This window comes from Aedes albopictus, chromosome 3, assembly GCF_035046485.1.
Source record: "Aedes albopictus strain Foshan chromosome 3, AalbF5, whole genome shotgun sequence".
Classification (NCBI taxonomy): Eukaryota; Metazoa; Arthropoda; class Insecta; order Diptera; family Culicidae; genus Aedes; species Aedes albopictus.
In genome coordinates, this window is record NC_085138.1 from 154,666,761 (window position 1) to 154,680,558 (window position 13,798).

Consider the following 13,798-nt stretch of genomic DNA (forward strand, 5'->3'; position numbering starts at 1 on the left):
TCATAGCCGATGGCATAGCTTACAGAATGCACATCTACTTGCATATATAGCATACACCTATGCTTGCTTTATTTTCACCCGGATTTTCATAATAAACTTTAAAATTACTGCCCGACCATGTCCTCGCCACTGCTGGAAATCTGCATCGATTCGTTCGATTCGGCCGTGGCAGCGATCCGCGGTGGAGCAGACCGCCTGGAACTGTGCGCCGCGCTGAGCGAAGGTGGCCTAACACCATCCGTGGGATTGCTTCGCGAGATACGTAGATTCACCCTGGAGAATGTCGCCCAACAACGGGAGGTAAAGCTATACGCTATGGTGCGATGTCGCCGAGGAAGCGACTTCTGCTACAGTGAACCCGAGCTGCGGATTATGCTACACGATTTGGAACTGCTGGCGCAGAATGGAGCCGATGGATTCGTGTTTGGAGCGCTGGATGAGGCCGGGAATGTGCACCGGGAGCACTGCGGGTTGGTGGTGGCGGAAGCGTCGAAGCACAAAAAGCCGGTCACATTTCACAGGGCGTTTGACTGTACGGACCGGAGTAAGATGGTGGAAAACTTGGAGTTGGCGGGATCGTTGGGGTTCACGACGCTACTGAGCAGTGGACTGGAGAGAACGGCCTTGGAAGGAATCCAGAATCTCACGGAAATGGTCAAATTTGTGTCAGAGGTAAGTCCGTCTTGCTGGCGAATAGCACTAATTTTGATATCTCAATCAATAAACTTCTATTTCAGAGCGAACGTATGCAACTAACGGTAATGCCTGGGTCGGGTGTTTCTCCGAGGAACGTACAAGAGATAGTTCAAAAGACTGGATGCCGAGCAGTTCATGCTTCAGCTCGCTCGCTGAGAAAGGGCCCCAAAGGAGGCTCTATTTCGATGGGAGGAAATGCAGCTGATGGCGAAGGACTGCTGGTATGTGACGAGACAATCGTGAGGGAAATCAAAAATCTACTAAAAAGTTAAAGGGATGAGATATGAAGCCGTAAATCAAAGAAAACTTCCAATTATTCAACATAAACGTTATTATGGTACCTGCAATAAAATTAATATATATTATTGAGCAATAATAGCTTAAACCTTTGAAGACGGATTTTTTTAAGCGTTATTATAGAGTTTTCTCTAGTGGTTTTAGTGCTCAACAGCATAAAAAGGGTAGAATATGGTGCAGAATACTTTTTTCTTGACATCCTAGGTCATCCAGTATCTTCAGTATCTTGCGTATACTGCCCCTTTTGGCATGTCAGTCCCATGTTGTTTCTAATGCGAATCATATTTTTGTCTCTCACGAGCCCATGTAAAATAAATTTGATATTTTTCTCGCCTCATTTCACAGCTCAATGTGCCACGAAAAGTGTATGCACCACATGAAAACACTTTTTGGAAAACATTCGGAGTTATAGTGCAAAACGTAGGCACTTTGAAAAACAACATGGGACTGACATGCGAAGAGGGGCAGTATAGATCTTAAAATATACAAGTGTAGCGGTCATTTCTTTCATTATACAAAGCTACTGTTTGTATTCTATTATGTCCAGTAAGTCTTCTGAAAGTTCAAAAGACAGAACCAGATCAGTCGGGTTCTCCTAGGTCTTCCAAACTGTTCTTGAGCTTAGATCCTAAAGTCTACGGGTGTAACGGTAACTTTTTTATTATACAAAGCTATGCAATATGTAATATATCATGTTCAGCAAATCTTCTAAATGATCAATGGACATCATCAGATCAGCTGAGATCATCCAAATTATTATGAAGTTAAAAATCTAGCCTCTACAGCAATAATTGCAGTTTCTATTTTGGCTATATAGAGTTATGTTGTATAATCTACCGATCTAATCAGCGTTTTGTAGATAGTCAACTTCGGTGTGACGGCGAACTATTTTCGATCGTAGAATTCGAAGTCCAAAGTAAGCTAGATTTCCTGCCATAATGCGCCTCTAAATTTCTCTGCTGGTGGATGATTTGAAATAACTCGTCAAAATTATCTTGACTCATGAAATGCCAGGGAGATTACAGATTACATTTGGATGTGTAATGTTACAATTCATTGTTACTGACAAGAGCTAAACTTCAGGGCAGTTTGGACGACCCTTAACGTACCAAAGGTTAATAATAATATATAGTAGACTTCAGTTTGGTTCAGTAACTGCGGTTCAATATGCAACGTTAATCAGTATAGCAGATATGGCTACTGTTACGAGTGTAGACCTGAAGTTCTGAACTTCAAGGTAGTTTGGCTGATCTGGGATATCCCTATAGTGTCACTAAATGACATTTGAGATTTCAGGAGCTTCACGGATCGCAGCAGATTATGCAATAATATACCGCATTTAGTTCACCACTGGACTGCGAACTGCGACTTCATAAGTGCGAAAACGTAAATAAAAGTGCGCGATTGCATCAAATCAGGTTGATGTCTTCGGTGCACTATTTCTTCAATCTATGGTGAACAAGTGCTCTGAAGATACCGAGTTGATTTGATGCAATCGCGCACTTTTATTAGCGTTTTCGCACTCGTGAAAACTAGTGCGATAGTCCAGTGGTGAACTAAATGCGCTATACTATTATTTCTGCTATTCTGCATTATCAACGCATTCCCTGTCATTTGCCCATCTGCGTTGTCTTTTCACAAGGCAATACGTCTACCAATTGATGTTTATGGGCTTGCCGGGCCAAGTCATGTAGCTAAGCCAAACACCCCATCTACAGCTGTTGGGTAGGCACCATTGTCCCGCCCACTGATCTTTTACAGCTAGTTGTAGGTGCATGTGTGCGTGTAAGTATTGTAGTGTGTGTGTCAGTGTTGGTGTATTGTAGGGGCCAACTCGTTCTAATCCACTCTGATTGTGCTAACACTCTATTGAATCATTACCCTTAAATCTGGCAATCTATGAAATAGAATGAGTTAAGCGCCTGTACATAACAATCAGTTAAATGAAACAAGGAATATTAGTATTAAAGCGAAGATACAACGAAGCAACGCCCGAACCTCGAGAGCACAAACCCCAAGAACCAAATAACAGGCAGCGCCGACAAGTCAATCGACTGACCACCACCAGTGAATAACCAATCGAGCAAACCCCCCAGCACAAACCATCACCAGCTCTCCCGACCTGCGTTCAACACATCCGAGGCACAGCCCAGCCATAGCTTCACCTTAAAACAAAAATATAGATTACAAAGCACAATCCCAAGTAGCCACGCAGCTCGGGCCGCAAATCACGTACAACACGGCACAAATAAGACAAACACTACCCCGCCCGTACAGCCGAAACCGACCTAGGGTAGAGAAGGATTTCTTTTCACTCCAACCCGGACTCAACGGCACCCACAGGCAGTGTTGCGAATACTCACTTGCGAAAAATTATACTCACTTGCTTCTATCTCAGTCCAGAAGCATGCTATCAAAAAATGATATTTGTTCCTTCCATTTAGAATGTAGTTTAATCTAAAAGTTTGCCGAATAAAGTAAAGGTCGCAGACGCATACCAAAACAGTGAGAGAGCTGTGAGCACAAGGTGAGTATAAATTACACGAATTTTACTCATCTCGTACTCACAGCTCTCTCACAACTTTGGTATGCGTTTGCGACCTTTACTTTATTCGGCAAACTTTTAGATTAAACTACATTCTAAATGGAAGGAACAAATATCATTTTTTGATAGCATGCTTCTGGACTGAGATAGAAGCAAGTGAGTATCGCTCTTGCAAGTGAGTATTCTCAACACTGCCCACAGGGCAGCGCACCCCACACACACCGTACTCATGCATCCATCACGACCCGAGCCGCACGGTCACCTGGGTTGCTTCGATCTGCATGACCTCACCCAACCCGTAACGCAGAGTTTAAATCCCTCTCTTGCATTACAAAGCAGTCCGTCTTCCCAAAGTATGTGCGTGGTATAAATGAGATTATAAAACTGAAGAAATCGTCACCAACACAACCGCCAACAATGAGCACTCAATGGTGTCGGCAGAATCAATGACGACCCCCTCAGTCCCAAACCCAATTATCCTACACTACCCAAGTAACCTCAATGGTGAAGCCGTACGCAATGCACGTGCGAAGTACATACAGACCTACTCACACCGCCTAAACAAACTGATGTGTATAGCTAAAGGGAGGCACCCGTTTTCGTAGCCATAATTCGATGTTAACGTTCTGTGTAGTAGTGCGCAATCTGAATAAACCATTTATAGCAGAAGTGTAATGATGGGCAATAAAGAAGCAATCGACCTCTTTTAGTTCAGGTCGTCAAGGAGTGAACAAGTGTTTTAGGTGAACCCCTTTTATCCGAAGAAAACCCTAAAGTTATATTTTTTCAGTTTCGACGAGGAAAAACTTTTTTTTTTAAGTGAATCGTGCTACTTGGAAAACTGAGATTTGTTAGTATTCTCAGTATAGAGTAGTTTAAATTTCATAGCGGCAATATTCGGAACAATTGACCGTGTGTGAACAATAGAACTGAGGCTTGTGTCCCATGAACAATTATTCACTGTTAATTTTGTACGCAGCGATTAATTGTTTGAAGAGGTGTTGGAATCAGTTCTTTTCATCGAATCAGTGCGAACAAATAAAAACAGGACTTTGAAAAGAAAATCGGCAGTTTATAAAACACGTGTGAGGGCGAAATAAACTGATATTTAAGAAGCGACATTGTGAGGCAGCAGCAATAACCGGGCCAGCAATAGCATTATAATAACGGTGGTTTTAACTATATAGTGCAACGCGAAGAAAATTTGTAGCGGATAGTGAGTAACAATTGCATGTGTTCGTGAGCAAAGAGGAAACAATAGAAGAGCGTGTAAAAGCCAATTGTGTGACAGTAAGCACCAGTGAAAGAGAACAGTGAGCAATCGGGTGTGTTAGATCAAGAAAGGGTTAGCACCGGTTTTTGAAGTTACGCCTGGAGCAGATTCAACATCAGCAGAGCACCATATCGGAAGTACTGGATCAGCACCGTAAGGAAAAGGTCACGTAAGTCGTTCTATTGTTCATTATATTTCCTATTGTTTCAGTTTCTATTGTTTGTCATTTCCTAAGCCATCATGTCTTCTTTGATCGGTACTGTCGACCATTTTGTTCGAGGGTCTAGTTTTGCGCAATATATGGAGCGTGTTGGAAAATTGCCAACAGAGAAAAATTTTCCGAAATAATAATCCCGAAGTAAAAGACAGTCGTTTATGATTACTGGTAGGGGGATTATTATTTTCCTGAAATGCATGATGTTTGTCTTAGTTATTGTCACTCATCAGAACCAACATTAGATAGTCACAGATAATCCTTAGTCTATACGTCTAACTTACGTTTAGTCTCCTTGCTATGCCAAGTCCAGTATATCTGTCTGTCTTCTTGAGCCGGTCTAACGTTGTTGCCTGCTGCAAATCGCTTGCTGTTTATGTGTGAGCGAGCGATTTTGTTCGTTCAATCCGTACTATCGATTCGTACTTACAATCCGTACTATAATTAGGCTAGATTTAGATAATTGCATGTCATTAAGTATTTCGTTGATTTAGTTATTTACCCTTTAGCTTGTAAGTGTTCACTAGTAATTTAGGTTAAGCGTACGGAGATATTAAGGACTACGAATTCCTGTTAAATTTCAGAGCATGTTAGATAACAATTCACTTCAATATAAGCATTACAAAATACCTTCTGGTATACACACTAGTTCACAAATATTCTAGTTCAAATTGTTCCAAAATTAGTGCATTATCAATAATCTAGAATTCAACACCTGGTTGCACATAGATGCACTTTCTCTTCCTCCTATCATTACATCTGTCTATACATCTGCCAACTCACCGCTATGACAGTTCGTGTCATATCTGCCGACAATGGGTACGATGAATGGTTCGTGTAGAGATATCAAACTTGTAGAGGCGCGCTGGCGTGGATTCGGCAACAGTCCCCCCAGGTACGATGGCCTCTTGGTCAGCTTACTTCGTCACGCGCCGAACGTCTAGCACGGCTAATTTGGCTACCGGACGTTCATAAATACCAGTCGATGTCCGCACTGTCGCAGATCTGGGTTGTCCATCTCGTCCAGGATGTGTACAGATTATTCGACCCTTTGGCCAACAGTTCCGGGGTAGTTTAGAGTCCACAATCACTACCACGTCATTGTCCTGTATTGGTTTGGTATCGGTGAACCACTTTGTGCGGCGAGTTATTTCAGGGAGATAATCGTTGATCCATCGCTTCCAAAACCGATTGGCCTGGACTTGAGATAGCCGCCAGCACTGTCGTAATGCTTCGCCACTGTCATCGATAGTGCAGAGCGGTTTCACTCCATTAGATGACCCAATCAAAAAGTGGTTGGGCGTTAGGGCAGGAGCGGACTCATCATCTACGGGAACGTGGGTCAATGGTCGGGAGTTGACGGTGTTCTCTACTTCGGTGAGCATGTTTCGTAGAACTTCATCTGACAATCTTCTCGTTGGTAAAATTGCCATAAGGTTTCTCTTGACGCTGCCGATTAGGCGTTCCCAACTGCCACCCATGTGTGGTGACGAAGGGGGAAGAAAATGCCAGCTGGTGTCTGCGTCCACGAATTCTTTCATGAGTTCTGCTTGGTCGACGGAGTACTTCGCTTCGGTCAACTCTCGGTTCGCTCCAACGAAATTCGTCCCTCGATCGCTATGGATAGTTCTTGGTTTCCCTCTTCTCGAAATAAGGTTTCGCAGTGCCATAACACACGAATCAGTGCTGAGAGAGTGGGCGACTTCAATGTGGATTGCACGGGTCGTGAGGCAGGTAGCCAGCATACCCCAACGCTTTTCTGCCCTACGGCCAATGACGATCTCGTATGGTCCGAAGAAATCTATCCCAACGTGAGTAAAGGGGCGCGCGAAAGCATCAAGTCGGGCTGCTGGTAGATCGGCCATTATTGGAACTCTTGGATTGGCACGGTGATTCTTGCAGCGTTGGCAGCTCTTTCGAACATTGGCGAAAGCAGTCCGAAGCTTCGGAACACTGTACTTTTGTCGAATTTCGTTGATTACGGTCTCATGGTTTTGGTGGTGGAATTTTTGGTGGAAATGTGCTATGATCAATTTGGTGGTAGGGTGGTCACGGGGAAGGATAACAGGATGTTTAGCGTCTTCGGTAGCATAGTCGCAGCTGGCGATGCGGCCTCGCATCCGCAGAATTCCATTCTGGTCCAGCCACGGTGATTTTTGGTGTAGTGGGCTGGTCTTAGGCAATGGTGTTCTGGATAGCTTCGGTTCAGTTTGCGATAGTTGGAGAAGAGCGACTTCATCTGGATAGGCTTCCAGCTGCGTCTGGCGTAGCAGGTATGTTTCAGCGTAATTCATTTCTTGGCTGGAAAGAGGACCGCTGATACATTCTTCCAGATGTTTGCGCCTGCAGTTGTTGAAGAATCGGTAAACAAATGCAATTACTCGAACTAGTCGACTCCAACTCGAAAAATCGATTACTCGTACTATGGATTCGGGTGCGATGCAGTGCACCATTACACTGGGACGGAGTTCCAAGTTGGTAGTGTTTGATTTTTTCAAAGTGCGAGGCCACTGATCTTCTGGGAGGTAAAGAAATTGTGGACCGTTGAACCATCTTGCTCCAGGCTTAAGATCTGGAAGTACTTTCCATTTCGTTCCATCATCCGCAACGTTCAAGTCAGTGGGAACGTACCTCCAATCAGCAATCTCCGTCAACTCTAGGATCTCACTAATCCGAAATGCTACAAATGACGAGTAGCGGCGGTGATCAGATTTTATCCAACACAGGACATCTTGGGAGTCGGACCAAAATTCCCGGCGGGAAATTTCAACAGTGAGGGCGTCGGAGACTGTTCGAGCGAGACGGGCTCCAATCAAAGCTGCTTGAAGTTCTAGTCGGGGTATGGATAAAAACTTCAACGGCGCGACTCGGGTTTTTGCGGCGACTATACTGCATTCCACGGCGTTATCATGGTTGAAGCGCAGGTAGCAGGCAGCCGCGATACCATTCTCACTAGCATCCACGAAGGTGTGCAGCTGCACGTCTCCACAGTTGGCATATCGTTCACTAGAGTAGCAACGAGGAATACTGGTTTGTTCAATTTGCGGAAGAATTTGGAGCCAAGTTTGCCACCGTTCAAATAGTATTTCGTCAACTTGATCATCCCAGCCGATGCCGGAGCGCCACACGTCTTGGAGTAGGACCTTCAAATACATCAGAAACTGAGCAATTAGCCCAAGCGGATCGAATACCGACATGAGGACACGTAGCATCTGTCGTTTAGTTGGACGATGCTGGCCTTCTAGCAGTGCTCGACCATAACGATTCCAACCAACCTTGTATGTAAAGGTATCTGAATCGGTACACCACCACATACCGAGCACCTTCTCTGTGGCTAGTTCTGGCGACAGGTCAAGGTTCTTTTGTTCTGCGTGATTTTCCTCTAAGGCACCGGTGACGCGTTTGGAGTTGCTGATCCAATTACGGATTTCAAATCCGCCTTCTGCATGTACCTTCCTCACTTGCTGTGCGAGTTTGATCGCTTCTTCTTCTGTTGCCACACTCACCAACATGTCATCAACGTAGTGGCGCTTGTGGATCACTTCGACTGCCTCTGGATAATCTGCTCTGAATCGCTCGGCGTTCAGGTTTTTAACATATTGAGCGCTACTAGGGGAGCAGCATGCTCCGAATGTCATAACCTGCATCACGTAGACAGAGAGTGTCCCATCTTTGTCATACCAGAGGAACCGCTGACATTGCTGGTCTTCCTGGCGCATTAGTACTTGCAGAAACATTTCACGCACGTCTCCAGTTAAGGCAACCTGTCCCTCTCGGAATTGAACCAATATAGTGAAGAGCTCGCATAGTTGATCAGGTCCTTTAAGTAGCACGGAATTTAAAGACACTCCGTGGGCGACCGCTGCAGCGTCCCACACCATTCGAATCTTCCCTGGCTTGTTGACATTTGTCACGGGAAATACCGGCAAGTACCATTTACGAGGGAAACTTTGGGAGAGTTCGTCATCGGTGAGTTTCCTGGCATATCCGCTTTCGACAAAGTCGGTGATCTTTTTGTTTAGTGCTACCTCTAGTTGAGGGTCTTTGTCCATTCTCTTTTTGAGACACTGGAGTCGTCGATAGGCCATCGGAAAACTGTCCGGCAATCGAACATTATCGTATCGCCACAATAGTCCAGTTTCGTAGCGGTTTCCCTTCAGCACTGTGCGTGTCTCGAGCAGACTCTGCGCTTGCTCTTCTTCGATCGAGAGAAGTTGGTTCTTCGGATGAGCAATTCCTACACTGTCTATCGCGAAGTATTCTTTCATCAGTTGATGCAGGCTTGCGTCCGCAACAGAGTTGCATTCACAGATATGAAATACCGAGTGGTCAAGGTTGGCACCGGTGTCGCGATTTCCTTCTCCACAAACCGTCCATCCTAGTCGAGTTTTTACAGCGATCGGCTCGTGTATCGCTCCCTCACGGCTCTTCTGAACAAGGCTGAGGTGCTGATCCTTCATCCCGATGAGTATACGTGGCCGAACATCTTGATATGAACAAATCGGCAGGCCCTTAAGATGCGGATATAACTCAGACATCTCTTCGAAGTTGAGTGTCTGTGATGGAAGAAGTAGTTGAGCAACTGTGCGTACCCCATGCATGGTGTACTTTTTGGAACTGTTGTGCCTTGCAGCGACCTCCAGCTGAACGCTTTTTGAATCAGCTTCTCGTCGCTTCGCTCCTCCAGTCCACAACAAGCATAATGGTGTTTCTTCGCCCTCCAGTTGCAGTGCATCCGCAAGTTCCTCGTCAAGCAAAGTGAGCTCGGATCCGTCATCCAGAAAGGCGAATGTCTCGATTGATTGGTGCTTTCCGTGGAGCACTACGGGTATATAGCGGAACAACACATGACTGGAAGTGACCTGGTGAACATGGCACCCGTGCTCAGTAGAATTTGGCACTGTGTCTGACGTGGTTTCTGTACGCTGAATCGACGATGGTTTGCTCGAAACACATGGAAAAGCGTTTGACGGTAGCGGTGCGCTCCTCTGATCATTGTGCAGCAACTCGTGATGCTTCAACTCACAGCCATTCTTCCCACAAAGTTTTGCTTGGCATCCTCCCTTATGTTGGCGTAGACATCGGCGGCAGAGGCCTAGATCCCGTACAGTCGCCCAGCGAGAATCGCGAGAGAATCCCAGGAAACGATCACATTTGGTGATCGCATTGCAGCTTCCTTTGCATATTAAGCAGCTTCCTTCTTTCGAGCTTGAAGGTGCTGCGGAGTGCTGACCTGACGAGGCTTCCTCGGAATGAGCGTTTACGAATGAGTTGGTCTTCTTGGCCGCACGCGAGTCGTTACGTGCGGGATGAAACTCGAAAATGGTGTTCGGGATGGTAACGGCACTAGCAGCTTCAGCTAGAGAGTAGAGCCAGCTGCTGAAAGACGACAAGTTGACCGTCGGTAGCGATAATCGGTACTGCGCCCAATTCAGCTTGATCGATGGTGGCAATTTGTTCACGAGTTGGTGGAGGAAGGTCATGTTGTAGAAATATTCTTCCAATCCACACGCGTCCACGGTTGCACAGAAGTTTTGAACACTGACGGCGAAGTCCACAATCATCTCTAATTTGTCCTCTTTCAGTGCCGGAAAGGAGTTGATCTTTGCCATCATTGAATGAATTATTACTTCCGGTTGCCCGAACAGCATCTTGAGGGTTGACATTATTCCAATGACGTTGGATGGATGCAGTAGCCGACTTTTGACCGCTTCATATGCTCGACCTTTCAAGCTTCGCTGCAAGCGGGCGATGTTTTCATCATTGGTAAAACCACAGAGGGCGGTGGTACTGTTGAAGGTGGCTAGAAACATAGGCCAATCTTCTGGATCTCCAGAAAACGTTGGAAGATCCTTCGAGATGGCTTGTCGGGCAGCCAGCTGCCTTCGAGTTATTGGGTATGGGTCAGATTCTTCCTCCTCTTGTTCGTAGAGGCGGTTTTCACGCATGGTAGATGACTGAGGATGGTGCTGCTGATGGACTGCTGATTGACTCGAGTGAGGGGCGAACCTCTGGTACTCCGGAACCGACATGTTATGTGAGAACCGTCGTGATGGATCTGCTTCCATGTTTTTGGAATGGTCCGGTGCAGCTGCTCCACGGTCACCAGAATAAGGTAACTGTGCCATAGAAACCCGACGCGAAGGCGGTGGAATCGGTCGCGACTGCATCGGCGGGGGGATTTGATTCTGCGACCCTATAGCTAACCGCTGCATTCCGACGTTCAGCGCTGGTGGATCTACGGGGCAACTCAGCATGGACTCCGGCGCTGGAAATGGATCCGGAGGATTTGGTTCTGATAGCGACGAACGACACCTACTAATCCGCGTAGCTGGTGGATTCCAAACTTGCATCTCACCAGCTCGCACGTTCGAGTTGGTTTGGATGTCGTTTTGAGCTACTATCTGCCTATTGCGATGCGTATTTGTAGCTGCGATCCAGTTCTGCGTTCTGGTCATAGAATCGCTTTTAGAGGAGCCGTTTTCGCTCATGGCCTGCTCCAATAGATGATACTTCTGCTCCAGGAATGCCTTTTCCTTGTTTGCTTCCTCCGCTGCGATTGCTCGTTGGCGCTCTGCTTCACGCCGCTCGACGTCCCTAATCTCTTCCAGCATTTGAAGTTTTAGCCTAGCGAGGGCTTGTGATGACCGACTCGAAGACTCCGATGAGGCTTTGGATCTGTGTTGCGAAGGGGACACAACCCACTGAAGCGAAGAGACGAACGGAGCTTGATCTTCTCCCTTGGGTTGGTTTGACTCATCCGCTGCACGCGAGAAGGCTAGCTGACAAGCTGCTACATCGGGACTCTGCTGATGCTGTTGCTGGGCTCGTTGTTGATGTTGGAGCTGATCTGACTGCACTGACAGTCTGTTCGCGTGAGATTTGAACGACTGTCCTAATGGACCACCGCTTCCTTGAAGAAGAGCTGCAGTAGAACCGATTTCCTGAACTCCTTTCGCTGATTCGCATTTGGCACAACTCCATGGAAAATGTTCTATTTGCTGCGTGACTCCTACGCACCGGAAGTGATGCCACTTGGAACACACGTCGCACTGCACCATATCAACTGTATCCAGCACACGGCACACTTGGCATGTTTGTCCGGGATGCGACTCTTCCGGATCAGCCGTGACCACCACTTGCACGCCACCATTTGCACTAAGATTTTCACTAGCAGTCTCACCAACCACCTTACCCGACCGTAGAGTTCGACGCGACATGACCGGCTATTTTGCGACTTCGTATAAACGAAAATAATAATTTGTTGGAAAATTGCCAACAGAGAAAAATTTTCCGAAATAATAATCCCGAAGTAAAAGACAGTCGTTTATGATTACTGGTAGGGGGATTATTATTTTCCTGAAATGCATGATGTTTGTCTTAGTTATTGTCACTCATCAGAACCAACATTAGATAGTCACAGATAATCCTTAGTCTATACGTCTAACTTACGTTTAGTCTCCTTGCTATGCCAAGTCCAGTATATCTGTCTGTCTTCTTGAGCCGGTCTAACGTTGTTGCCTGCTGCAAATCGCTTGCTGTTTATGTGTGAGCGAGCGATTTTGTTCGTTCAATCCGTACTATCGATTCGTACTTACAATCCGTACTATAATTAGGCTAGATTTAGATAATTGCATGTCATTAAGTATTTCGTTGATTTAGTTATTTACCCTTTAGCTTGTAAGTGTTCACTAGTAATTTAGGTTAAGCGTACGGAGATATTAAGGACTACGAATTCCTGTTAAATTTCAGAGCATGTTAGATAACAATTCACTTCAATATAAGCATTACAAAATACCTTCTGGTATACACACTAGTTCACAAATATTCTAGTTCAAATTGTTCCAAAATTAGTGCATTATCAATAATCTAGAATTCAACACCTGGTTGCACATAGATGCACTTTCTCTTCCTCCTATCATTACATCTGTCTATACATCTGCCAACTCACCGCTATGACAGTTCGTGTCATATCTGCCGACAATGGGTACGATGAATGGTTCGTGTAGAGATATCAAACTTGTAGAGGCGCGCTGGCGTGGATTCGGCAACAGAGCGTATGGACATACTCTATCAATTAAACAATGTGGCAGACAATATGAAGAAAAGTCTTTTTATAACTATGAGTGGACCTGTGATTTTTGAAGAGGTTAAATTTATTTATCCTGGAATGAATGTTAAAGATATTGATTACGCTGATATGATTGAAAAACTTAAAAATCGGTTTGACAAGATCGAGCCAAATATGATGCATAGGCATAGGCTGCATATGAGAAAGCAGGGCGTTGACGAACCAGCCGAGAATTACGTGCTAGGGATCAAACTAATTGCGGCTCAATGTGGTTTCGGTGCTCATAAAGACGAGGCGATCAAAGATGCTATAATATTCGGTTTGAGGGATCAGGAATTAAAACAAAAATTACTCATGAAAGATGAAATGACAGTAGATGAAGTGGAACAAATCGTTATTAGAACTGAGTTGGCGAAATTGAGGGCTAAAACTTTAAGCGGGGAAGAAGAAGCTAGAAGCATAAATTCGGTTAAATATCGTTTGGGTAACAATAATGATGAGCAACGATGGAATTCGGGTAGAAACGGAAGGCAACAGACACGTAGGTTTGGAAATGGAAACCGTAGCTACAGCGTAGATAGTAACCGTAGTCGTTCTCCGGGTCGGGAGCATCAAATGGGCAGAAGCCATTACAGGAGCCAGTACCGCTTAGATAACAGTAATTATCGTTCATCTTATCAACAGCAGCAGCGTCGTAGGCCT

General features: G+C 45.4%; 2 protein-coding genes across 5 annotated transcripts; one reads left to right on the forward strand and one right to left on the reverse strand.

Moving 5' to 3' along the window:
• LOC134290020 (copper homeostasis protein cutC homolog) lies at positions 1–2,390 on the forward strand. The gene is made up of 2 exons (XM_062856945.1): positions 1–672; positions 738–2,390. Exons 1-2 carry the CDS (start codon positions 118–120, stop codon positions 966–968), a joined length of 786 nt encoding a protein of 261 aa, XP_062712929.1. The 5' UTR covers positions 1–117; the 3' UTR covers positions 969–2,390.
• A 1,708-nt stretch (positions 2,391–4,098) lies between these two features.
• Positions 4,099–13,073, reverse strand: LOC109431740 (uncharacterized). Of its 4 annotated transcripts, none has more exons than XR_009998845.1 (3): positions 5,656–13,073; positions 5,528–5,595; positions 4,099–5,463 (listed from the first exon to the last, which is right to left on the reverse strand). XR_009998845.1 is itself a non-coding variant. In XM_062857070.1 (3 exons), the coding sequence occupies exon 3, from the start codon at positions 12,243–12,245 to the stop codon at positions 5,943–5,945; it is 6,303 nt and encodes a 2,100-aa protein (XP_062713054.1). In that variant the 5' UTR covers positions 12,246–12,631; positions 12,696–12,763; positions 12,824–13,073; the 3' UTR covers positions 4,099–5,942. The 4 variants fall into 4 exon arrangements, 2 of the variants coding, with proteins under 2 accessions (XP_062713054.1, XP_062713053.1); XM_062857070.1 differs by having other exon boundaries at positions 4,099–12,631; positions 12,696–12,763; positions 12,824–13,073; XR_009998844.1 differs by having other exon boundaries at positions 5,528–13,073.
• Between the last annotated feature and the right edge of the window lie 725 nt (positions 13,074–13,798).